General features: G+C 44.4%; 2 protein-coding genes across 2 annotated transcripts; one reads left to right on the top strand and one right to left on the bottom strand.

Annotated features, from left to right (window-relative positions):
- Positions 1-396: 396 nt before the first annotated feature.
- On the top strand, positions 397-6474 carry zmat2 (zinc finger, matrin-type 2). The gene is made up of 6 exons (XM_071904132.2): positions 397-418; positions 1841-1934; positions 2482-2605; positions 3136-3209; positions 4239-4384; positions 5079-6474. Exons 1-6 carry the CDS (start codon positions 401-403, stop codon positions 5220-5222), a joined length of 600 nt encoding a protein of 199 aa, XP_071760233.2. The 5' UTR covers positions 397-400; the 3' UTR covers positions 5223-6474.
- A 1745-nt stretch (positions 6475-8219) lies between these two features.
- LOC139915483 (cilia- and flagella-associated protein 70) lies at positions 8220-24825 on the bottom strand. The gene is made up of 26 exons (XM_071904127.2): positions 24754-24825; positions 22427-22613; positions 21682-21780; positions 21469-21554; positions 21122-21310; positions 20681-20863; positions 19883-19977; positions 19158-19257; positions 18293-18430; positions 17645-17794; positions 17313-17387; positions 17130-17221; positions 16527-16587; positions 16260-16442; positions 15716-15847; positions 15213-15338; positions 14466-14599; positions 13824-13939; positions 12970-13179; positions 12565-12728; positions 11595-11747; positions 10116-10277; positions 9352-9441; positions 9044-9145; positions 8479-8526; positions 8220-8356 (listed from the first exon to the last, which is right to left on the bottom strand). The coding sequence occupies exons 1-26, from the start codon at positions 24823-24825 to the stop codon at positions 8276-8278; spliced, it is 3228 nt and encodes a 1075-aa protein (XP_071760228.2). The 3' UTR covers positions 8220-8275.
- Positions 24826-26399: the final 1574 nt, after the last annotated feature.

Below are 26399 nucleotides of genomic sequence, written 5' to 3'. Positions count from 1 at the left end.
ACTACTCAACACTATGAGTCTTAGCTGTTCTGAAATCACTGAAAAGCATGATCTGAAGTGGCTTGGCAGTATCCTGGTGCTCCAGTGTGCCATGGCATTTCATAGAATTAGCCTGTTCAGGTTAAGATAGTTGTTGGTTGTCCATTTCTGCACCACAGAATAGAAATTCAACATTTAATCTGGAGATCTGTGTGATACGTATTCTGTTACGTTGCTGAAACATCTGTAAGAATGGTGATAATTTGTGGGAATGTAGTAGAACACATGGAAGTATTATATAACGTTAGCATACTTACTTAAAACAGTGATAGTAATCACTCCTGTCCAGTAGGTGGCGGTATGAACCTTTTAAAGACACATGCCTTTTGCGACAGTCGTATTTTGTCACTAGGTAAACAAGATGGCGTCGGGTAGTGGGGTAAGTATCTGATGGAGTGTTATTATTTGCGTTTAAAATGACTGATATATTTAACTGCAGTCAGTCCCGCATCAGCTTGTGTATCGCTAGTTAGCAGAGCTTGTTGAACAGTTGTAACGGCAAAAACAGAATCCGTTACAACGACTGTGAACCTGTTTAAACCGGTCGGGGCTAACGTAAACTAGCAGCTATCATGCTAGCAGCTAACAACGGATAACTTTCAAACTGTGGATTGAAAGCCCGGCGCTGTAATGTTAGTTCACTGTTTCCAAAGCATTAGACCGTGTGTGACATTAAATCTCTCTGCCGCATCAGAAAAAAATAAAGTTACAAGTTGTTAATTCCGGTTCCGACTGATCAGCCCGGTATATTCCGTTCTGTACCGGGAGAACGGGACGCAAAACTCTGGTACATGCATGTTTAAGAATCTGGCAGTTCATTGTGTCCTTGCTTATCGGCAAAAGTACACACCTCCTAAAAGTATTCATCTTTCTGAACTCGACATACATGCAACACACCAGGCAGCATTTATTTCACTACAGTTTCAGCTTTTAGAATTGGTTCGTCTGTAATTCTCAATTTTCTTAACGACTCCAAAATGATGGGTCGTAGCAAGCAGTGCGAAGTAATCCTAAAAGTAGCATTTTTATTGAAATACATGTTGATTGGTGGATGACATGTATGCCGAATTGAAGAGTGACCTCTGACGACCCAGAAAAGGTATCGAGTCTTACTCTACATGTTGCCGATAGTCAGAAACTTAGTTGTTCATAACAAGTTGCCTTATTATTGAATAGAGTTTGGCGTGAGTTTGTCTTTTTACCGAGCCACTGCTACACCTAAATGGGGGATTTTAAGAAGAACTGACTAGATGGTAAAACCTCTTTTGTCATAAGAACCCCAAAGTATCTGGCTGTTGCAAAATACTTCATTAGGTGCTTAGGTAGGTTTAGTTCAGGCGTTGAAACAATAAAAAAGTCTAATTCCAAAATCAGATGACCAAAAATATGACACCTAGTCTGGCAAAATGGTTGCTGCTGTGAAAATAAAATATTCAAATATGAGAGAAGTCAGTCAAAAAATAGCAACATATAGCAAAAGTCTAGATGGTGTAATTATTTGAGTTTTTAAATTCAGCAGTTTACTTTAGGTAACATTTGTTTCCTCCAAATTGAAAATGAAACCCTCCAGTTTGTCTGTAGCAGGTACAGATTCATATAATTAGATTTTCTTTTTTTCAGGACTCTATATTATTTCTAATGAGAGATTAATGTTTCCCAGTTTGTCCAAACCATTTGTTTTGTTTTGTGTGTGATCTGGATCACATCCCCAATATGTTGTGGTCCAGTCCTTGGGTCTAGTCTTCCTGTCTCTCGCAGTGAGCTGAGTCTCTGTCCCACTCTTTCTTTCTTTGTTCTCCAGTCCAGTAAGAATGACTTCCGTCGCAAGTGGGACAAAGATGAGTACGAACAGCTGGCTCAGAAACGCCTCAATGAGGAGAGGGAGAAGAAAGATGGTAAGGAGCTGGAAACCTGAACAGTGTCCAACAGTGTCAAGTTATTTTTCACATCATTATCTGAAGCAGAGTGTGTGTGCACTGTGTACATTAATAGGTAAAGACAGTCGTGTTAAACTGTGTTCAGGTTCACATTCCAGTCGATTTGGATTTGTGATATAACTGCAAGTTCATTGGCTGCCAGAAAACACACATGCAAATGTTGTTGTTGTTTTTATCTGAAGGATTCATTCACTCCAGGCTCTCACAACCTCCCATCTCCTTTTCCTCCTGTTCTCTTTTAATGTTTATTCTCTCTCTACTTCTCACCATGTACTTTCTTGTTTTACTAATTTTTACCTTTTTATTTCTCCATTTTATTGTTACTGATTGTCTTTAGTTTTGATATTCCTCTTTCTTTGGTGTTTTAGTGTTTTGTTAATGCAACACAGCACTAAAAAACTGTTTCATCATCATTCATGGTACCTTCTTGCTGTACCTCCACTATTTGCCTGTTTGTACAAAATAACTAAACTCAGCTAACGGTGATTTTCCCGGTCTCTCTCAGGCAAACCGGTGCCTCCGGTCAAGCGGGAGCTCCTGCGTTACAGAGACTACAAGGTGGACCTGGAGTCCAAACTGGGGAAGACCATCGTCATCACCAAGACGACGCCCCAGGCCGAGATGGGAGGGTACACACCGCTTTACCTGCTTGATGTTTTATGTGTCAACAGCCAGACAGACAACATGCAACATGCACTATCATTTCATACTGTTATATTAGTTCATATTTAGCAGTCAGGATATCTGCACAGCTTCAGTCTTGGCAGGTGCAAAGGGAGAAGAGCAGGACTAAATGGAAAGCAGAGTTTCTCCTTTATATTCGTTCATATTACCTTTCCTGTACTTCCTCAGCATTGTTCCACCAGTTGCTTCTGTGGCACCTGAATTTCCCCCAGGGGATCAATAAAGTGCAATCTCATCTTATCTTAGTAGTTAGCAGAGATAATACTGTAGGGCCGGATTTACTTAGAGAAGTGTTAATTGTATGTAAAAACGTAATGAGCACACCGCAGCGATGAGCGCTTAGCACCAAGATGGAGACAGAATAAATACAAAAATAACAACAGAGGAATTTGTCGATACTTTAAATATTAGGATGAAATCTAGTTTTCATAGACTCAGACTAATGCCACATTCTGACTCTCTCTCTCTCTCTCAGATACTACTGTAACGTCTGTGACTGCGTGGTAAAAGACTCCATCAACTTCCTGGACCACATCAACGGAAAGAAACGTGAGTTTACACAGACTGACTCAGGATCAGCTCAGTGACAGGTTTATCACTTCACTCTCATTATGAGCCTGTTTTCCTGTCCCAGCTATAACAGCATCTACATACAAACACCGATAATATTGTTGGTTATTGTCTGTATTCCTTCTAGTGTTGTCACCATACCAGAATTTTGTCTTCAAAACCAATACTAAGTCTATTATCTAAACATCGGACAGTACTAAGCAGCGTCTTCCCACACTGAGGCTTTGTAGCAGCGTTTCCTCCGGGGTTTCGATCAGTTTTGGTCAGTTGGCTGTTTGTCTTTGTCGACTTTAGAAGTGAAACGGTTCCATGTTTGGCTCCTGGTGTCAGTTTTATCAACCAGTTTAGGTTGATAAAGGATGACTGCTAGCTATAGTTTGAAGAACAGGAAGACGGACGTTATCTAGGCCAGCGTGTGTCTGCAGGATTCAGGAGAGCTAACTCCGGTCGGGCTTTACTGAAGCTCCTGTGTCTTACAAACTGAGCATTTGCCGTTTTTGTTTAACAGCGACGTTCAGCTGTTCAGAGAAAAACTTGGAATTAGTGGAAAATGAACACCAGGCACCAGGCAGATCCTAGTAAACTGAGGCTGTAGCTGGTTAGTTTGTCTTTGGCAGGAACCAGTCACAGTTCAGATGTTCTGTTCTATTAAACAGATCAACTTGGCTGGTAAAATCATCGTTATCAACCAGTTAGGTGGACTGGGATCCAGTTCAAGACATAGTGGACTGTCAAGAGCCAGACTGGCACTCTGTCTGGTCCAGTCCTTCTTCCTCTTCAAACTCTTCTTTTTCTTCTTCTGCACATTAATGCCTCTAGAAGTGACGTTGAGATTAAGTTTCATCTTACAGAACACACAATTGGTGAAAGTATCAAAACATTTATAAAATTCAGTATAATAAGTCAGCCTTCCACAGCGGTGTTGAAGCAGTATTGAACTGAGGTTTATGGTGACATCACTGCTTCCTCCCAGTCCCTGCTGAAGTGTTTTGTGCTGCTGCTCTGCAGACCAGAGGAACCTGGGCATGTCGATGCGGGTGGAGCGCTCCTCGCTGGACCAGGTCAAGAAGCGCTTTGAGGTCAACAAGAAGAAGATGGAGGAGAAGCAGAAGGAGTACGACTTCGAGGAGCGCATGAAGGAGCTGCGGGAGGAGGTGAGGCGGGCGCCGCATGCCGCACGCCGCCCCCTGGTGGCTGTGAGCAGAGCTAAGCGAGGAGAGATGGGAAAGTGATGGAAGTTGAGGGGAGCAATGGATGCATCGATACTTTTATACTCCCAGATTGCATTTGGCAGTTTCTTTTAACTGATTATAAAGAATGCAACTCTTTTTTTTTTTTAGGTTTAGTTGATGCTCTGTTTCTATTGAAATGATGGAGTGGTACAAATTCAGTCACATGCCCTGTATTCAGTCATTGTGCCAGGGTTTTTACAAAGTCTGATAAAGTCTTAAAGTAAATAATCTAGTCTTACCTTTTCACCATGTGATGATGTTTCTTTGTCCACAGGGTCAGTAGTACAATCTGCATCCTGTCTGCTTTACTAAGTTGGACTTCATGTGCCTTAACTATTAATTTCCTGCTGTCCTTTTTCTTATTCTGCTCATGTATAGTTTCAGATCTTTCATTAGCTGTTCAGTCAGAAACAGGCTGGTTCTGACTGATTTCTTTCTTTATTTTGGTCTTTAAATTTGTCTGAAATTAAATTCCAGGTAGAATTTTAAAAAGATATTAAGTGTTAAATTTGGGTTTGTGAAACCTGCAGATTCCTGCATGTGTGTGTTTGTTTCTGTGTGACATGCTACTTCTTCACTGTGTGTGTGTGTGTGTGTGTGTGTGTGTGTGTGTCAGGAGGAGAAGGCCAAGGCGTACAAGAAGGAGAAGCAGAAGGAGAGGAAGCGGCGGGCGGAGGAGGACGTGGACTTCGAGGAGGACGATGAGATGGCGGCGGTCATGGGCTTCTCCGGGTTCGGCTCCTCCAAGAAGAGCCACTGATAGAGACGAGACGGACCGGACCGGACCGGAGCTCGGTGGTAAACACCTGAACCACTTCCAGGACTGGAAACTGGCTTCTGTTTTGTCCCTCGGCCCAAAACCCACCGGCCACTTCCACCATTTTACCAGTCGGCTACAATTTTAGAAGAGAGCAGGACTCCAGATGAAGGTTGAGAAGCTGCCAAAGTGGCCGGTAGAGTTCACCCACTCACCAGCCACAGCCACAGTTCACCAGCGTTTGGCTCATGAATGCTGGCAACTGCCTGCCTGACAACTAGTTCATGGCTGATTCTGGTTCAGAGCGCTAAACTCTTCAGCTGATACCAAGTCCTGATCCATCAATCTCTTACTGGTCCGTGGTCTTACTGGCTTCATTCAGCTAGAATGATTGAAATATAATCAGTTTTCTCCATTAGAAAGATCCAGCTTCCTTCCATGTGTGGAAAAAGAAGTCGTGTTTATTTTTCACACATGGTCACACATGGCTCTTAGTCGTTTTATAGTATTTGGGGGGAAATTCTGGTTAAAACAGCTGTTTTTTATTCTGGTTTCTGCTCAGTGTCTCACACGTGTATCTCTATTCATTTCACATTTCCCATGTCGTTTGTGTCTTGTTGCCTTCAGGGAGCATTTCTCTCAGCTGGCTCATGTTTTCAGATAAATCCTCCTGATATCCTGTTTGGATGCAGACTGAGCGCCGGTCCGAGCGAGTCTCCGCCCGACTGGAGGAACGCTCGGACCAGCTGCAAGTCCAGTAAAAGGAAACCTGGACACTCTTGAGCTGTAGTCTGGTTTTAGTCTTTCAAACAGTCAGTTGTTTGCATTCCTTCTGGAAACAAAAGAAAGTCACTAGTTTGTCAGCTTATTGATGGAAAGACGTTTGTTGTTTGGTGTTTTAGTTGGTCTACACTGACACAGAGAGTACAGACGGACTCTTTCTCAGTCTTGCAGCTAGTGGATCCCATTTGTTTCTATGAGTAATGAGAAAAATAAGATAAACGACAAATGTAGAGATCTTCTGCCCATAATGTGACACATCACTTCCTGGTGAGACGCGTCTTTCTCCTGTAATCCCTCCTGAACACTCGGCTGGTGAGGAACACGTCAGTCTGGAAAGCCTCTGTCTGAACATACATGCAAGCTTAGCGATGGAATTGAATCCGATTTTTTTGTTTTTTCCACTTTGATAAAACACAAAGGAAAACGTTTTAATAATTTTACTGGAGTTGAAATAAAATCCCAAAGTTGTTTACACGCAGTCCACTGAATTGGACATGTCGCGGTCTGTTTTGTTTTTAGTCCCAGTCGATTGTAAGTTGATCTGGTTTTATTGATGTTTCAGTGCTGTGTGTTTCATGCTTCAGTGTTTCCCTCTCATCTGTTTCAGTTCCTTTAAACTCTTCTCATCCGGATTAATTTTTGTGATAAATGTGCTCATTCTAAACCGTCTCCTGCCCTTGTTTGAGGGAAGTGTGTTTTTTTTAATTTATTTTTTTATTCTTCATGTTCCTGTCTGTCACGGTCGTGTTCAGAGAAACACTGACACTGACTGTGCTTCTTGTTTCTTGGCTGATAGTTGATGATTATGGGATGTACAGCTATGCAGAGCCAAACCGAACCCGTCTTCTCCCAATGCTTTATTTCTGTTCGACTCACTGTTCCATTCTAGACGGAGGAGACAACTTGGTATCCGTTTGATTTCCAGGTTGATTTATGCAGTCTGTGATGTTTCTCTGCTAGGATACTTTGACTTTTTAATGCACGTACTGTACCTCTATAGCAGTTGATGAACGCTCAGCCACCAGCATGCACTGGACCTGTACTCACCTCCACTCTCAAAATCTGAAAATAAGCCTCTAATACGGCAAATATGTCATTCTATATCATTTGTTTCAGTAATTTGACAGCTGGGGGGAAACGTCCTGCATGTCTGTGGTGAGCGCGGATCCTCAGTATGTTAAAGCAATATTACACTTAGTTTTAACATGGGGGGGGGGGGGGGGGGGGTTATTTGTCATAAACCAGAATATAAACTACTCACTAAGATCAGATGCAGCTGGACGAGTTTGTTTAAATGAGGCGAAAATATCCTGAAAACTGACATTGAACACGATGGTGAACAGATTCAACAACAGATCCTGCTTTTAAGACAATAAAGCAGTAACTGGTCCATCGTCATTTTGCATTTCTATTCTTGGTTTACACTAAAATTAATAGTAAAAATAAAAGTAGATCCGGTCTCCCAAACAGGAACTCTCTCCTAAGCAGTATCCCTCCACTTTGTTCTCTTCTGTCAGTAAAAAGGCTGTTTCTGTTTCTCACGGCGGTCAAGAGCAGAATAACCCCCCCATGTTAAAACTAAGTGGAATATTGCTTTAAAGTTGCTCCAGCAGAGCGGAGTGAAGGTTTGTGCAGATCCTGTCAGATTCTCAGGTCAGATGTGTGTTCAGTCTGCAGACGAGGCTGAGCTGGAGGGAGCTGTTCATTCAATAAACTCTCCACTTTTTCAATTCTCACATCACTTTGTTCTTTTATTCAGGGCTCTTCCACAGTATTCCCATTCATTTCTCATTTCCTGCCTCTCACATCAGTTCCTACATCAGGTATCAAATGTAATGTCACCAAGCTGCATTCAGTAATAGTATTCCACCGTAATGTAATCGGCTTACTTTCAGTTAGTTGTGCGGTATTTTATATCGTTTAACAAACATCTTATTTTCATTTTTCTTACTCGGTGCAGTGCTGTTATGTTTTCAATATTTAGTTTGATTTTTCCCCTCTCAAATCAGACCGATAAGGATTTGAAGAGGCCACTGCTCACTGAACTGGACAGGAACAGACACACATTTTGTTTTAGTGAATGTACTTTCATGTAAAATGAAAACAAGAGAAAAGAGAATTTCCCTCCAAGGAGAAATTCAGTATCTTGTTTGTCTATATTTATTTAAACTTTCAATTCAGACAAAATAGAAAACTGACAAAATTAGAGTCGCCCAGTTTGCACAAGACAGCAGAGCTTTGTTTTACACTCTTGAGGTTTTTATTTTTCCCGTTCAGAAGGACGGGTCTCCAAAGCCCAAACCATCCTGCAGCTCTTTAATCTCTTGGAGGATGGATTCCTTCTGCAGGTTCAACTGGAGAGAAAATTAAAGGTTTCCACATTCAAATTCACTCGTAACCAGACAAGTACAAGAAGCACACAGGAGACTTTCATGTGATTAAACATGGCTTCCACAGCACCGTGACTCCAGCTTACCTTGATGACATATTTGTACGACTGTTCTGCTTCCACTCGTCTGCCAGACTGAAAAATAACAAGGAAAGCAGTGTGTGTCGTCACTGAGAAGACTGGAGGCTGAAACATGAGGGAAGCGGGCCGGTGAGCGGGCCGGTGACGGCTAGTTCAAGTCCCCGGACTAGCTGGGAAAGTCTGGGCATGGAGAGTGAAGGAGAAACGCTCTCTCCTCACCGTGAAGAGACTTAAAGCTCTGTGAGACTCTGGTAGTACCTCAGGTTGTGTCTCTTCCTCCATGATAAAACCCCAAAATCAGTGATTCTGTGATCTATTGCTCTGGTAGAGGAGACTGGAGAATTTTTTTTTCTCTCTCCATTCACTGCCACTGACAATATATAAAAAACTAGTCATGCTGCTGAATTGTTTTTAAGTGAATCTCTTTATGTGGAACACTGAAATCCGGTCAGAGGAAACTCATGATGATGGAACGAAGAAAATAATACGTTTATCAATAATTGTAAACACGAGAAAAAAAGCGAGAGACTCATTTTTTTATATATTGTCGACCCCCCCCCCCTCCACTCACCTTGAGGCAGACCAGAGCCAGGTAGCCCCACACCTCTGCATTCATATTGTTCAGAGTGTTGGCCTCCGTCAGCGCATCCTCAGCTTCACTCAGCTCCTCAAGCTACACACACACACACACACACACACACACACAAAAAACACAAGTTCACATCATAATCCCACCCTAGGTTTGGTTCCTCTAAAGCATTGTAAGACTGCAGCCATCTTTACTCCATTCAGTTACAGTGGGACTCAGTTAAACCCAGCCTCCACAGCAGTCTGCTGTGTGAGACTGTGTGTGTATGTGAGCCGCAGAGTGTTTTTTACCCGGTAACAGGCGATGCCGAGGCCCAGCCAGGTGCGACAGGAGGGGGCGCTGCTGCAGGCCCGCAGGTAGACGGCTTTGGCTCGCTCAAACTGCAGATTCACACAACAGGAAGGACTTCTTCAGTTGCACATCATACTTTGTAACAGAAGCTGTTTCACAGTCATACTGATGTGTCTTAGGTTGAATCCAATCACTGGGAAGGATTTTGATTGACAGCTGCAGTGTTGCCACTTCACTTTATAGCATATACAGCTAAAAATAAAGTCATGTTAAGTTTCATGGTTTTCTGAAATTTTCAACAAAGGAGCATGTAATCCCTGAAAAAAAAGCACTGCAGGGCACACACATACACACACACACACACACACACACACCCTATCTCTGGCCTCATACCTTAAAATGTGCAGGTTGTGACACGTTGTGACAAGTCTGTTAAAAGTGCCAACTAAATGAATTTGATATGGCCTCTGTGGAGGGAGGACTGCTGTGTCTGAATGTGGTCAATCAGTGGGAAACTACATCAATCCAAAAAAATCACCAATCAGTCTGATTTTTCACTGGTCAAAATATTATTTGAATACAACAGGTCTTCCATAAATTCAAATTCCAGTTCAAACTTCAAAGTTTGATCAAAACTAACTGATGAAATGTTGGACTCAACCTAACAATGTTACAGCTAAACTTTGTTTCCACCCTGATTCACCAGCTGCTGATAGTTCCTTCACACACTTTGAAAGCCCAGAGGTTGGTGGAGTGTGTTCACCTGTCCCTCCTGCAGGTAGAGGTGTCCCAGGCGGAGGTAGATGGGGTGTGTGTCTGCAGGCTGCTGCAGGAAGTCCAGGCTTCTTTCGTAGCTCTGCTGGGCCTTCCTCAAGTCTCCGGTCAGGAAGAGACAGTGACCGCTCAGAGCCCACACGTCCGGATCCTGCTCACAGTAACAGAACTCCGGTTAGAGCCAATCCAGGACTTTTATCTTAATCTGTGCACAGTTCAACATGTGACTAGACAACCGGGAGACATTTAAACTCAGTTGACTAAATATATAGATATAGAAACTGGTTTAAGACCTGATCCTGGTTGGTGCAGCTGACCTTAGAGAATACAGCATGTAAAGAAACACTTCAGTCTGGGAAGGATTTATAAAGGCATTCGCCCATGAAGAGTAACTTTGCTAATAGGCTCTTAGCTAAACCTCTGTTTTTTTGTTTTTTTTAGATTGTTGGTGAACCTAAACTACTGCTTTTGCTGTTCTGTGATGTTAGCTTAGTCGACTCTAACATATTTGGCTATCACTGCTTTCAACAGACTGTAAAATGGTGACAATTGATAACTTTGTAATCCTAATATGCATAAGGACAGACCGGTAGCAATGCTACCAGTTCGGCTCGTCAAGATGAGTGACATGAATTTGACCAAGTTAAATATTATACCTTTAATATCACGTGTCAAGTATGAATACCTGGAAGACATGATGGAGCCCCTTATAAGAATCAGAATCACTCTAATCACCAAGTATGATTGATGATTAATGTTCATAAATGACTGAAGTACAGACTGACCCACATGATGCAGGACAGCAGAGTAACAGACTGACTGACTGACAAACTAACAGACTGACAGACAGACTGACAGACTGACTGGCAGACAGACTAACAGACTGACTGACTGACAAACTAACAGACTGACAGACAGACAGACTAACAGACTGACTGACTGACAAACTAACAGACAGACTGACAGACAGACTAACAGACTGACTGACTGACAAACTAACAGACTGACTGACAGACAGACTAACAGACTGACTGACTGACAAACTAACAGACAGACTGACTGACAGACAGACTAACAGACTGACTGACTGACAGACTAACAGACTGACAGACAGACTGACAGACAAACTAACAGACTGACAGACTGACTGACAGACAGACTAACAGACTGACTGACAGACAGACTAACAGACTGAAAGACAGACAGACAGACAGACAGCGGTACAGAAGCAGTCAGTGCAGGACGCACCATGGGCAGCAAACCATAGATGTCACTTGACATCAGTACAGTCCACACTCATCTATTGATCCATCTGGCAGTGTGTGTCAGTGTGTGGCAGTGCGTGTCAGTGCGTGTCAGTGCGTGTCAGTGCGTGTCAGTGTGTGTCAGTGCGTGTCAGTGCGTGTCAGTGCGTGTCAGTGCGTGCCAGTGCATGGCAGTGCGTGTCAGTGCGTGTCAGTGTGAGTACCTGGAAGCTGTGCTGCAGCGCCTCCCGCAGGCTGGCGGCGGCGCTGCAGTAGTCGGCTCTGAGCAGCTGCAGTCTGGCCAGACAGATGAGGTAGGAGCCGCTCCGGCCTCCGTCTGCACACAGCAGCTCCTGGGACAGAGCCCTCTGAGCCGCCTGGACACACAGCACCAACAGAGACAGACATCCAATCAAGTCACTTTTCACTTTATTATCCATTTAGGAAATTCATCTGGTCCCTGGTGCACAAACATACATACACAGTAACAATAAAACATCAACAACAACAAGAAACAAACGATAGCAGTGCTAAAAATACATTTTAGTTATAGACAGAGATACTGTATATACTTTCATTGTCAGGTAATTACGTCCTTTAGCAGCTGGGCTTGACATTAAAGGGATGAGTAAGGTTTTTACTGTCCCATAGCACAGAATGACTTGTGGGGACTTGTGCAAGAGGAGATAAGATGTTGTTGTTGTAATTCCTACTGGTCAAAAATAGAGATCAATAAAAGTACACTACCAGTCAAAAGTTTGGACACACCACATTTTTCTTTATTTTTACTATTTTCCACATTTTAGAATAACAGTAAAGACATCAAAACTATGAAATAACACAAATGGAATTATGCAGCGACCAAAAAAGTGTTAAACAAATCAAAACTATCTTATATTTTAGATTCTTTGCCTTGATGGAAAGGCAAAGGCTTTGGAAAGAAATTCATACATAGGATCAACTTCACTATTTATATTTGTCTAAGAAACTAATTTCAAGCATTTAAGCAGAAGCCTTTAGATCAAAATGGCTTTAAGAGAATGAGAAACATAGAACATTGAATCAGGTGTGTCCAGACTTTTGACTGGTAGTGTATACAGAATACAAACTGCTCTCCCTTCAGTCATATTTGAGCAGTGAGAGTGGTGTTGGCTGGCGGTGTCTTGACTTCCTGGGTGTGTGTGTTAGTTGTACCTGCAGAGCGTTGTTCTGCAGCAGGAACTGCACCGTCTCCCTGTAGATGGTAGTAGTGGGTCTGGGTGGAGCTGATCTGGAGTCGTGCCTGCCGGGCCGGATGCCTGCAGAGCCAGCAGATGCACTGTGTGTGTGTGTGTCCCTCTGTGCCTCTGCGTCCTGGTCTGCAGGTTAACAACATCAGGTCATACTGGCTGCTCTGGGCACCCGGAGTCACCGTCACACACTTAGTTTGATCTAGTCTAAAAGTTAGAGTAAGTGCAGTTTTAACATCACAACTGCATTAGAACCAGTGCGAACCAAACCTGGGACCAGGAAGACTTGCTGGAACCAAACCCCAAATCAGCCCTTGTTTCCCAGTCACAGACGATGAGACAATACACTCCTCCTGCTGCTGAGCCTCACCTGGCTTCACACTGGGAGACTGACAGGCGGTCGTGGCCTCATCCTCCTCCTGTTCCTCCTCCCCCTCTTTCTCCTCCTCCACCCCCTCCTCCTCTTCCTCCTCCTCCTCCAGCTGTTGTCCTGCCGTCTCTCCTGCCCTCAGCTGCCTGCCAGCCTCCAGAAAGGCCATCTCAGCCTGGATGTTGTTGTTCTGACCCTCATGGAACAAGCCTGGACAGGATTAGACTGTTAGCCATGGTATCAGTCCCACCTTGTATCTATCAGTACTAGGGATCAGAAGATATATCAGTACTGATATTTCTAGACTGAAGCCACCGAGAGCTGATATTTTGTGCTGATGTTCAATATCTTTTAATTTGAAATTTTCATGCCAAAAAATTACAATTATTTTCCCCAGAATTTTATTTTCATCAGGGTTAAAAAGCCTTTAGACCATGTGACACTGAAACTCTCTACTAGAGATGGGACGATATATTGAAATTCTATATATCACAATACAAAAAATGTGACGATACGTATCAGAAAAATGGATCGCAATATTTTGCTCTGCTGTAGTAATCACAAATGAGAGTTTCACAAGCTCTCCATCCAAATTATATAATTGTCACTTTGTAATGACATTTTTAAATTGTTTACATTCTAGCAGCCAATGGCAATTCTGCACAGTCAGACTCTGTTGTCACTGAACTTTTATTTATTACATCGTATCCTGGTTGTGTTGAATCCTGAACCTCATATCAAGCATTGAATCGTATGGTGAGGTAAGCAGATCGTCCATCACTACTCTCTATTGAAACCCAGACTAGTAGACTAGTATTCAGCAGACTGCAGCAGAGCGCAGGCTTCCTGCTCACCAAACAGCGTCCAGGCCGCCACGCTGGCCGGCTCCACGCCGGTGGCTCGCTCCAGGAAGGTCTCGGCTTCTTCGTAGCGGCCGCCCATCTCTGCCAGGATCCCACACATCATCAGGCTGGAGACAGACACGGAACAGACGCAAGACATTTTAGTATCGTCTCTCTTGTTTCACACACAGCTGACAAGACAGGCTGGGCCGCCCAGGTTTGTAATGGTTTTGGTAGGAAGTCAAATATACAACATGACAATAAGATTTGTATCTTTGTCCTAGTAGTAGAATTACGAAGCTCTGATTTCCTGGAAGCTGAGACGCTGTTTGCATTGAAAACATTGTTAAAAGAATGAATATCCTTTATTGAATAGAGAGAACAATCTGTTGTATCAAATCAATGTTTGAATGCCATTTGAGGTTGATCCCAGCACTTTAAAATAATCAAGACTTCCTCCAGTGAGCTCATCCCCCTGTTCAAATGTGTTTACTCTGAACAGCCGTTCTCAGAGTGAAGCCTCATCATCCAGTCTGAAGAGGCTGAGCACAACTCCACCTGCTTCACCTGGTAGGACTCAGATGTTACTCCTGTTCTGTTCTGTGGTCAAATGTTGTATTTTGGTAAATGTGTTGTGGCGGTTGGAGGGCTGACCTGGGCTGGTGTGTCTGCTGGACGGACACTGCCTGGTGGAAACACTCTTCGGCCTTCAGCTGGTCTCCAGTCAGCATGCAGAAGCTTCCCCAGTCAAACCAGTGGGAGGGTTCGGCCGGCTCCCTGCTCACCAGCTGCAGGGACACAAACAAAACACATCTTCTTTTCTTACCTGGGTTTTAATCAGATTTCAGGTTTCATTTATTTAGTCTTTTACAGGAATTTGCCTTGCATGTGAGAGCACTGAGTCAGACATTTACAGACATTTAACCAAGATAACATGGAAGACATCAAAGAACAGACATAAACCACACAGCAGGAATGACAGTGTAACATTTCAACAACAGCTGAGCTAGGTGCTGCAGCAGGTTTGGGTCGTGGCGCATTTTCAATTAAATTCAGAGTGAATTCTTTCGGCCACAGGCGGATGTCAAATCCAAAATTCACCAGTCATTTTCATTATTTTACCAGTCCAAGTCGAAAGGAATCTCCATGTGATGGTTGTTCACCTGCCAGAGTGTCTGGTAGGGTAAAGAAACTTTACCAGCATCTGCCTGCTGGTAATTTCATACCTTGGCAACAAACCAACCCACCACATTATCAGAGCTTTATTTTTACCGTAATGGGTGCTGCCTACAATACAAATCTATGCACTCACTGTACTGTCAGGCCACTTGAATAAAAGCATTCACCAAATGTCAAACTGCTGCCATTAAAAGTGTCAGAAAGCACCGGGTGGAGCTGTACCTCCTGGTAGTACTGGGCAGCTGACTGGTAATCTCCACTCAGCTCAGACTCTCTGGCAAAATGTCTGAGCTGAGAGCAGCTGAGCTGGAACTGGACCGGAAACTCCTGAACATCAACTGACAGAGCCTGAGAGGAGGAGAGGAGGAGAGGAGAGGAGAGGAGGAGAGGAGGAGAGGAGAGGAGAGGAGAGGAAAGGAAAGGAAGGGAAAGGAAATGAGAACAGAAAATCATCCCTGGATGTAAATCATTTGTTACTGTATAGTCAGTCCACATAGATAAAGAAAACAGGCTGGTAGATCAATGGATGCATCTACATCTACAAACAATAATCTATTCTTGAAAGAGTAAGACAGCCTGTGTATTTCATATGGAGTGTTTTGTTCCTGTGATCAAAATGGACATACTGTATATATACAGTATATGTGTGTGTGTGTGTGTTTGCATGTGTGCATGCATGAATGCAGCATCATCTGAGCTTGTGTTCCGGTGAGGCTGCCTGGTACCTTGTTGACCGCCTGGTGCGTCTGGTCCACCAGGAAGACGTACAGCTGGCTGATGAAGGCCTGCAGCTGCTGTGGGTCAGTGAACGCCTCGGTCCGCAGCATCTTCTCACGCACAATCCTCACCACAGAGTGCTGCACACACACATACACTCATTCACTGCTTAACACTCCAAGACACTTCTTTATGTAAACAAAGCTTGACTAAATTGAAGGGCTATAGATTCATTTAGGTAAACAATTTTTGAGAAAAAGTTCAGTGCTCATGATTCCAAACGTGCATCTGCTCACACCTTCTGAAACACCACAGTTTTAGAAGAACATTTCTTAAAGCTAGTGCAGCTTTTATTTAAGCTACAGAATATGGAGCAGAAGCTTTTGCTTTCATGTCAGTTATCATTTTCTAAAAGTGGGTATCAAGGAGTTTAATTTCTTGTCAACTTGACCCTTGCACTCCTTACCACTGGTACAGCAGCTATCTGTGACTTCAAGCTTATTCTCCCAACATGTAAAATAAAATGTAAACTGAGGTCTAGATTCCTCTCACCTTCATCTGCTCCTTGAAGGCAAAGTACTTCCCAGAGCAGTTGAGCTCTCCCAGTAGGTGAGCCTTGCGCTGCTCCTGGGTGCCGGGGTCCGGCGGCTTGGCTCCAGGTCCGAACAGGTCCTGGTACTGGTCCAGAACCTGGACCACCACACTAGATACCTGGCTGTGGAAATCCTGCACCGCCTGAATGAACACACACCAGCTGGTCAGCCTGGGTCTGCTTTTGTGCCGTGTGTGTGTGTGTGTGTGTGTGTGTGTATGGTTTACCCTCTCTGCTCCAGCAGGGCGCTCAGGCAGTGGAGGTCTGGGAGGGATCAGCTCCTTCACCCTGTTCGTTTTAAAAAAGAAAAAAATTGCAACAAACTCTGTCTAAATATTACGAGTCACTCCCAGTAAAGAAGAGGGTGCCAATTTTAAGCCGTAATGATGTAAAATCTATCTTTATTTTCCATTTAATTTTACGGACTTTACCTGCCGGAAGCTATCGGTTGAAAGTTTTATTTCAACGTCTGCCTCAGCTCTAGCTGTGTTCACGAATGTGCAAATTAATATGAAACAGTGAGCAGAACTTCTTCCAAAATGTAAGGCTGATATTAGCGTTCTGATGCAACTTTTCAAAATGTGATTGGCGGCTTCTCGTTCACAGTGATGGATTACCTTTAACCCCTGAATTAGAAGTCTCCAGTTGTTTTCCATGCCGTTTGGAATGGACTGGGAGTGAATGAGCCTGAGAGGTTTGACAAAACTGACTTCAAAATATCTTTAATTATCCAGTACGATAGTGTCCATAACACAACCTGGCCAAAGTCTTTCTACCACTGGGTCTGTCCACAGCACACTCAGAAATAAGGCGGTTGTAAAACACGTTACCTTTTGGCCAGCTGCTCCGGCGCTCTCTTGGGCACTAGCGGTTTCTCCAAGGCGATCTCAATCATGATGTACGTTCTGGCATCCGCATACATCTGGCACAGGAGGGGGAGGTCAGCGTGCTGCGGGGTCTGACAAACACATGCAGCTGTGACACGGTGCGTTGGTGCGGTGCCAGCAGCTCACCTGTCCCTCTGCGGTGGCGTTCGGCTCGATGTCGGTCACGCTGTCGGCTCCGGCCGGCCGGCCCGCACCGCCGGGCTGGAGAAACACAGGATGGAACAGCTGACTGTACAGCTCATCTGCCTTTGGTTAAATCAACCTGAGTCAGCAGTTCTCCTCTGCTGCCGTCCCACAACAGTTAGACAGTAATAAAACCTAACAATGTCTCGCTGCTGTTGGAAACCACAAATCTGCACAAGTTCTTCAGGAAGGAAGAAAAAATTTGCATTAATGCTGACGCATTTGGGCACTTGGGCCATTTCAGCGCTCCGCCTGCTGACTGACCCCCTGCTGACCTTCCTGGGCGGCTCCTTGGCTCCCTTGTTTCCTCCGTCCAACATTCTGCTGCCCACCGCCTTGACGGATCCCACAGCCGAGCCGCCGCGACCTTTGACCTGGCTGGCTGCTGCCTTGACCTGCTCTTTCAGCACACTGACTCGCTTGGTCTTCAAGCACAAGATCACACATGCACACACACACACACACACACACACACACACACGCCACAATTAGGCAAGCCTCACAGTGCACCATGGGACCAGTTATCCAGAAAACTGAAAACTGAAAAAACAAAAAAGACAAAAAACAAAACAAAACAAAGCTATCAACTATATGCTGAAATGTTTAATTTAAATATGTAAAGCTAAACTTGAATATTAGGCTGTACATTAAGTTATATGTTTTCATAACCCAATAGCTTGTTTTCTATTTTATCGCTTTTAGTGTTTTAATATTTATTTTTCTTTTTTTTTACTACTTCTGCTTCAATTGCTTATTTTAGATTCTATTTGCATGCTGCTTATAGTGTCTGTTTTCACTGCTGAATCCTATTACTTGATTTCTCCACCAGGATCAGCAGATCTAAATGTCTGTCTGTGTGTCTGTCAGTCTGCCTGTCTGTCTCTCTGCCTGTCTGTCTGCCTGTCTGTCAGTCTGTCTGTCACCTTGTCCAGCAGCTCGGCCTCACAGAAGGGCTGGACTCTGTAGGCTCCTCGGACGCGGGCGGCCCCGGGGTACAGCAGGGGTCCCAGGTCCACATAGGCCACACCGTGGAAGGGGATCTGCTGCTCCTCTTCAGCCAGCTGGACACACACACACACACACACACACACACAGGTAAAAACAAAGTACTAAAGGCTGGGATCCAACTAAACCCTTGTAGCATGTAGGAAATGTAACTCAGAGTTTCAATACTGACAGACTCACACATAAAAAGTAATTAATTAATTCATATCACTTTATTCATTAACAAAGTGATATCTTATCTTATCTCTTATTCAGTGTAAACTGAGCCTCCACTCAGCAGGTTCACCTCATTTGAATTAGAGGAGCCGCTACTGTCGGCCAATCAGGAGCCAGTATTGTGACGACTTAGTCTTCACATTCACTCAGTTTACTGTAACTCATTCAATTCAACTTTGAACTAAACTACATTTATCTGCAGAACATCATGAAGAACTTTATTCTTATCCTGAGCCGTCGTATATTTGAAAACAAAATCATAAAAAATGAATAATGTGGGACCTTTAAAAGGAACTTGGGACACTAATCTGCTGAGTATCTGCTGACAGAAGACTGATAAGATCCATTTCTCCTACTGAACAATACCTACATTGATCATTATTTTGGGATCAATGGACTAAAATGATTGAGATATAATCAGTTTTTCTCTCATTAGACATGGAGAACACATCCTCCTTTACATAACACGCTTCTATGGGTGAAAGATGCAAAAAAAAAAAAAAAAAAAAGAGGTTGCATTGCTTTGAGTTTGATTTCTCTTCGAATTTAATTCTACCATATGAATACTCTCACCGGTTTGCCAGTCTTTCCTCCCTTGGCCACCTGAGCTGATGACATCATGATCTCCACCGGCCACAGTCTGCTCTCACCAATCCTCCGGCACAGGCTGAAACCACAATCTGCTTTTCAATCTTTTTTCTTATTGTCTCATATTTTCCACATCCTGCATAAATGCTGTGATTCAACGTACGTTCTAGTGTTGTAATTGTCGGTTGGGTTGCGTTTTACACCCACATTTGCTCTTTTCTTCTTTATATTCTGTTTTTCTTTGCTGTATCCTGTTATCAAAGTTACATCTTGTCTTATTGTACGGGCGAGGAATTTGACTTGGCTTTTTACATTACACATTAAACAGACTTTACAAGCTACACAGGACACAGAATTCAGGCCCTGAGTAAAATCCCACTTTCCAAAACCTAGTCAGAGCTTCCATGAGCTAAAAATGTTCGACTGTCCTGGTTTGTTCATGGTGTTTTTCAGCTCAGAAGGAAAATCACCACTGAATGCAATGAACCTGTGAAATACACAATGTAAAATACATTCTGCTATATTCCTGTAAAGTGACCCATTTGTAAATTTCCCTTGTATTCCCAGACTTGAACTGATCAAATTCCCTGTCTTTCCCTGTCTGGAATACGCCTCTCGAACCCAGAGAGTTGGTGTGTAAACGGAGTGTGTGAGTGTATGGAGGGTGTGAGTGTGTGGAGTGTGTGTGTGTGTGTGCAGCTGACCTGGCTGCTCCTCCTGCATCCAGGAAGCAGCGTCTCTCTGTGTCCCAGCTCACCCTCTTCTTCATGGTTTCTGCCTCATCACGAAACTCCCTGTCCTGCAGTTACAACACGACCTTCAGCACTTATACACACTTATACTGTAAGTACAAAAATTCATGAATACCAGCAACTTAGTAAAGAGCAAATACAGCATTCTTACATACTTTTTTGCATTGCTTCTCTATTTTGTTTGTTGTATCATCTCTCTATCTTTAGTGAACTGTTGATTATCATGCTGCTGACGACGCCCCGATTACCCCACCACTCCTTAATTATACTGGAGATTTTCCAGAGTTACATATCTTTACATATTAATGTCAGTATGCGAATTGGCCCTGGACACACTGTTGACCAGAGGCTACTGCTACATACAGGTAACTGCTGATATTATGCAATGCTGCAGACACATTATCACATTGGATAAGAGTATCAGCTATAAGCATTACATTTACATTTCACAGCTGATGCTCTTATACAGAGTGACTTACAGTGAATGCAGCAGTAGAATAAGCTTTGATTCCTAGATCACCAAAAATGACAAGCAACCGCCTTTACTGCTGTACAGTATATTCCTGTGACCATAGAATGATCATGTGAAACAGAAGTGCTATGAAAAGAGAGAGATAGAGGGTTTCCTTTTAAGAGAGCAGAGAGGGGAAATCATTCAGTGGGAAGAAGGTTTGAGTTTTGAGTTTTCAGTCTGTGAGAGAAGATGCTGAGTCCCTCTGCTGTTGTATTCCAGCTGCTCTGCTCCAGTACCTCCGTGCCGGTCAGCTCCCCGTCCTCCTGCTCGATGGGCTCTGTCTGGATGGAGGTGTGGGGCAGGAAGTGTGCCCCCGGGGTCAGCGGGACGCCCGGCGGCCTCCTCCTGGGCCGGCCCTCTGCCTCCCTCTGCCCCCCCGCCTTCAGCAGCCCGTCACAGAACAGCAGCACCTGATCTTTCTGGTAGGAGGAGGAGGAGGACAACTATCACCAACTAAATACTGTGAAGCATAGAAAACTGTCATCAAGTAGATACTGTGATGCACTAGCTATCATCAACTAATCCCATCAACTGAATACTATGATGCATTGCAGCAGGCTGTCTGTCACTGTAGGTGTTGTAGTAATAAAAAAGCCTAATAAAAAAAAAACCTATAAAAAGCCTAAACGCACAGACACACACAGCACACTCAGTTCACCTGCCCAGTGAAGCCTCACCTTGGCGGTCAGTGGGACCTGCAGAGCAGTGATGTAAGTGGCGGGCGGCGGCCCCGGCCCGGACGCCACGCTCCACGCCTCAGGGACGGAGTAGGCCGTCTCCACCGTCACCTTCAGCAGGTTGGAGGCTGCCAGCGGGCCGGCGGGCAGCAGGGGCTCCGCCACGCTCACACACACATCCAGGGACGGCTGCTGCAGGGTCAAACAACAAGCTCCTCTTACACAGTTTGAACACAGTGACGGTCGACAGTCTATCTAGCTAGTGAAACCCTAATAACCCTGATGGTTACTGTGTGTATTAGAGTCATGTGACCTGTGGCAGGGAAAACCCTGAGCTAATATCTGACCTTAAAGCTGGAGTCCTGGGACGCTGCCTCTCCTGGAGAGCCAGGCACTGGATGCAGTGGGACTGTGCAGGAGAAGCTGCTCTGACCTGCAGACAAGAGAAGGAAAACCACCAGAAAACACCGTGCAGATGCTGCATTTTTGAGACGTACATTCTCACCTGACTGCAGCGATATATTTACACACTTCAGAGCAGAGGGGGGGTGTGGTCTTACCATGCAGCAGAGGCAGCAGGTCGACAGCAGCTTGGCCCAACACCGCCATCTTCTCCTCCTTGTGTTTCTTCTCCTTGGGCAGGATCTCTGTCAGCGTCACTGAGGACAGGACGAGTCACGTTAAACAGTGGCTCCAGAACTAAAGGCTGGACCGGAGAACAGCAGCGTTTCCTCTGCATTCACTCAGCAGTGAGAACGTTACCACCACTGCTAGAGAAATGTGACATTAAAATAACGGTCTAATTCAGCTTCTCTCTAAAAAATGGAAGTGTAGTTAAAGCTTCAAATTATGCAACTTTTTTCACATTGAAATGACATATAAATAGGATATATTACACATCAATGTGTGTCTGTGACCCTGTATGCTCAGGCCTAAATCCACTCGTTTGCCTGAAACTGGCTTTTCAATTATGTTTTAGGGGCATAAAACATTTCCTGTGGGCGTGTCTTGTGTGCTGTGTCTATCAAGGTGAGGCCAGCGGCCGCAGAGTAGGAAGTCACAGCAACAATGGAGGAAAGCAGGAAGAAAAGAAAGAAGAGCGAAGCTAAACGTTCAGAAACACGCTGAACATCAGGTCGGCTGTGGAGGAGAGATGACATCATCAAGATGACTGACAGGTGGCGGGGAGGGGGAGGAGGGCGGGGCTAACAATATACTTCCTACTTCAAGGAGAAAAGTTGCAGATTGAAGGTTTAACATTTTGATCTGAACTGTGATTTCCCCTGGAGGAAACGCGGCTCTTACATATGACAGGCTTGTGGGCGAGGTCGTCGAGGGCCTGAGCGCCGTCTGAGCAGAGGAAGCTGCAGGCGAAGTCGTAGTCGACGCTCCGCTCCACGGACACTTCCTGCTTCCTGGATGATTCTCCCAGCAGCACGCCATCCAGCTCCACCCGCACAAAACTCTGCAGGCTGTCCGGTCTGCTCCCCCTCTGAGAAGAGGAGAGGAGGAGAGAAGAGAGGAGAGGAGGGGAGGGGAGAGGAGAGGAGAGGAGGGGAGGAGAGGAGAGGAGGGGAGGGGAGGAGGAGAGGACGAGAGGAGAGAAGAGAGGAAGAGAGGAGAGTAGGAGAGAGGAGAGGAAAGGAGAGGAGAGGAGAGGAGGGGAGGAGAAGAGAGGAGAGGAGAAGAGAGGAAGAAAGGAGGAGAGGAGAGTAGGAGAGAGGAGAGGAAAGGAGAGGAGAGGAAACTTAACATTCAGAGCAATTCTCAGTGCCATAAATCATAATTCTGAATAAAGCGAGTAAACTGAATAAAAGCTGATTCTAATACTAATAGGAGGAGGAAGAAGATGAAGAAATAGAAGAAAAAGAAGAAGGAGCAGGCAACAGTAGAAGTACTGTGTGGCATAAAATAACAGCTAGGGTGTAGAGGAAGGTTAAATCCACCTGAACTCAGCTCCCCCACCTTTAAATGTATTAAAACAAGTGAAATATTAATGCCCATCTTTCTAAGATCATATAAATCTTTGTGAGATAAACTGAGGAGTTCCATTGCAAGATGAGATATCCACCATTTAAGATAAGATCGCACTTTATTGTTCCCCTTGGGGAAATTCAGTAAGGAAGGAAGTCAAGTATGTGTCAAGTACAGAATGACGGTAATGTACATAATAGTGCGAATAAATGCAAATAATGGATGCAAATAATGAATGCAGAGAGTCAGGCATGACCAGAGATGGTCACAGCTGGCTGGCACAGCGGTCGCTGATGGTGTTGAACCGGTGGCTGCAGGCACAGAGGAACGTCTGAGGCTCCGCCCTGCAGGGTGGGGGGAGGAGCCTGAGGCTGACGCTGCTCCTCCTCAGCCTCAGCTCAGGGGTTCTCCGGGATGACGCTGATCTTTCCCCTCATCCTCCTCTCTGCCACTGCCTCCAGACTGTCCAGTTTGAGTCCAACAACAGAGCTGGTCTTCCTCACCAGCTTGTTCAGTCTGTTGGCTTCCCCTGCCTTGATGGCGCCTCCCCAGCACACCACAGAAGAAGAAGAGACTGGCTGCTGCAGACTGGTAGAAATCTGCAGCAGCCTGTTGCACACGTTGAAGGACCTGAGCCTCCTCAGGAAGTACAGCCTGCTCTGTCCTTTCCTGTAGAGCTTCAGTGTTGTCCGACCAGTCCAGTTTGTTGTTGAGCTGCACTCCTAGGAACCGATAGGAGTTCACCACCTCCTCCCCCTGGATGGTGACAGGGGTTTGGGGGCTTCCTACTCCTTCTGAAGTCCACCACCAGCTCCTTGGTCTTCCTGATGTTGAGCTGGAGGTGGTTGTTGTCACAACCTACAAAGCTCTCCACCAGCTCTCTGTACTACTTGTCCTCCGTGATGCAGCTGACAATGGAGGAGTCATGATCCGGAGTTGAAGCAGAAGTCCGAGGTGATGAAGGTGAACAGGAATGGTGACAGTACGGTTCCTTGGGGTGCGCTGGTGTTGCCCATTGAACTGTCCTCTTAAACAAGAGACACCAGGTCTTATCAAATGATTGACAGCCCAAAACTGTTTTTTAAGGTTAGGAAGTAACTGAAGACACTGGTTGACAAAATGATGACACTGTTACAGACTGGGCCTTCTGTGTTTTAGACATATTGAATGATACATTTCAGGCCGTGATGTTTCCCTACATTGATAGATAACGTTTTGGAATTGTAACTTGAATTAAACTAATATACTGTAGGTTATATGCTAATATACTGTAGGTTATATAAGAAAAAAAAAACACAATAAACGTTTCCATTCTTGAAAAATAATTGTGTGTGTTGTGATTTGTAGGTATTGGTGACAGTGGTGGTTGGTCGCCCTGTTTTGGTGATCTCCGCCTGCTTGGTTTCGCCACTTTTTTATTTTTGACTGAATAACTTCTGACTTAATCGCCTAATAAAACATTGTGACAAGCCGTCCACAGGTTCAAAACTATTCAAAAACGTATTTAAGGAGGGGAAACCCGGCCTTTTTCATTAAAGTTACGTTTCTGTAGGTTCAAAGCTGGCTAGCTAACGTTAACGTTACCGTTACCGTTCCCTCGGACTCTTTCTGCTAGCTAACGTTACCGTTTAACGCTTCTGAAAACTAAACGAGCTTACCAAGTTATTTCCTCGCACGACAGTTATCTTCACAGGTGCGGGTTTATCTGCAGCAGTTAGTACTGGCTCCATGTTAGAGAGAAAAACTGTAAATTATAAAGTAAAGGAGTCGACTCTGTAACCGTTGCTACATACACAGAGCTCGTTTCCATGGCAGCGGTGATACTGATGCTGTGTTCGCGTGCTGTCGGAAATGTCGCACTTACCACTGAAAGGCACACGAACCACAGTGTGTCTCATCTTTTACAGCACACGGGAATTTATCAGTAATTTATACCGGTAACTTTACAGTACAGGGCCTCTTCAGCTCCACTGGAACTTGGGGTACAAGGTGTGTGTGTGTGTGTGTGTGTGTGTGTGTGTGTGTGTGTGTGTGTGTGTGTGTGTGTGCGTGTGTGTGTGCGTGTGCGTGTGTGTGTGAAGACACTCTTCACATGGTTGAATACCAGCTGCCCTAGTTGTATTTCATTAGGAATTAAATTAATATTGACCTTAATCATTATGCGACTCAGTAAACAAAGCTAAAGTAGATCTTGCAACACAGTAAAACTGCACTCAGCACACACACACACATCAGCTGCAGATCTCATTCTGAGTCTCACAGAAAACATTGTTTTTGGTCATTTGGAGCTTGTTAGTATTTAATATGCCATGACGCTGGGTGAGATATGTGCTGGTCATTTTGTGTTGATGCAGCTCCGCCATAGACTTCACTATATCTGAAAATATATCTGGAAATGGCCATTTAACTATAGATTACTGTTAATCATGGTGATTGATTTGATAATGTTAGGAAGCTTTCGTGGCTTGCAGCTTCTGTCATATAACTAAATAGAACTCACTTCTATTCTATTCTATTATATTCTGTGGGAATATATTTGTTGCTAAATGGATTTTGAAACCTGCCAGTTGCAAAACAGCCTGCAGCGTCTGCTTTGACGTATGTGAACATGTCTTGTTTTCAGCAGTAATTCCCTGGAAAAGAACCTCAGGACATTTAATTAGTCATTCAAACATTTACTGGTCTGAACAAACTTCAGAATAGCAAGGCCTGGTACTGGACGTGTTTACTGGACTTTGCTCCCTATATGATTTTAGTACTGTTTAGTTAGAAAAGCCTGCAGGCCATTCCCAGTGTTTCTAATGAGTGATATGCATCTTCTTTATTGTTATGTTAGTTTGTTTCATCTCACTGAACATCGATCTGCTTCCTGGCAGCTTGTCTCTGCTGAAGCTGCTGTCAGCTGACTCATCTGTGCAAATGAAGGACGTGTTCAAACTTCATTCTGATTTCTGGCAGAACAAACTTCCCCTTGCTACTTGGCACCGAGTGCGATCAACAGGAAATACGAGAGGAAGTTTGCTTTCTTTCCTCTGAATGCTTCGCTGGCTGCTGATCACTTCCCCTAAACTCTCAAGATCAGAAAAGTGCGGCAGACTGCAAGCTGCCAGTCAAACCGTGACCCACGTCACCGTTTACATGCTGGGAACTGTTATCAGTAACGGAATCTGCTGTTTACTCCAACTCAGTGTAATCTGATTACTTTCTGTTACTGTTGGATTACATTGTTCCCAAATCAGTGGACTATATGAAGCAGAACTGACCCTTTATTTGCATTTTACACGCTAGAGCAGCAGCACCTGCC

Source organism: Centroberyx gerrardi, chromosome 11 (genome assembly GCF_048128805.1).
Source record: "Centroberyx gerrardi isolate f3 chromosome 11, fCenGer3.hap1.cur.20231027, whole genome shotgun sequence".
In the NCBI taxonomy this organism is placed as follows: Eukaryota; Metazoa; Chordata; class Actinopteri; order Beryciformes; family Berycidae; genus Centroberyx; species Centroberyx gerrardi.
The sequence above is the reverse complement of the archived record's forward strand: the minus strand, read 5'-3'. Positions and strand labels throughout refer to the sequence as shown.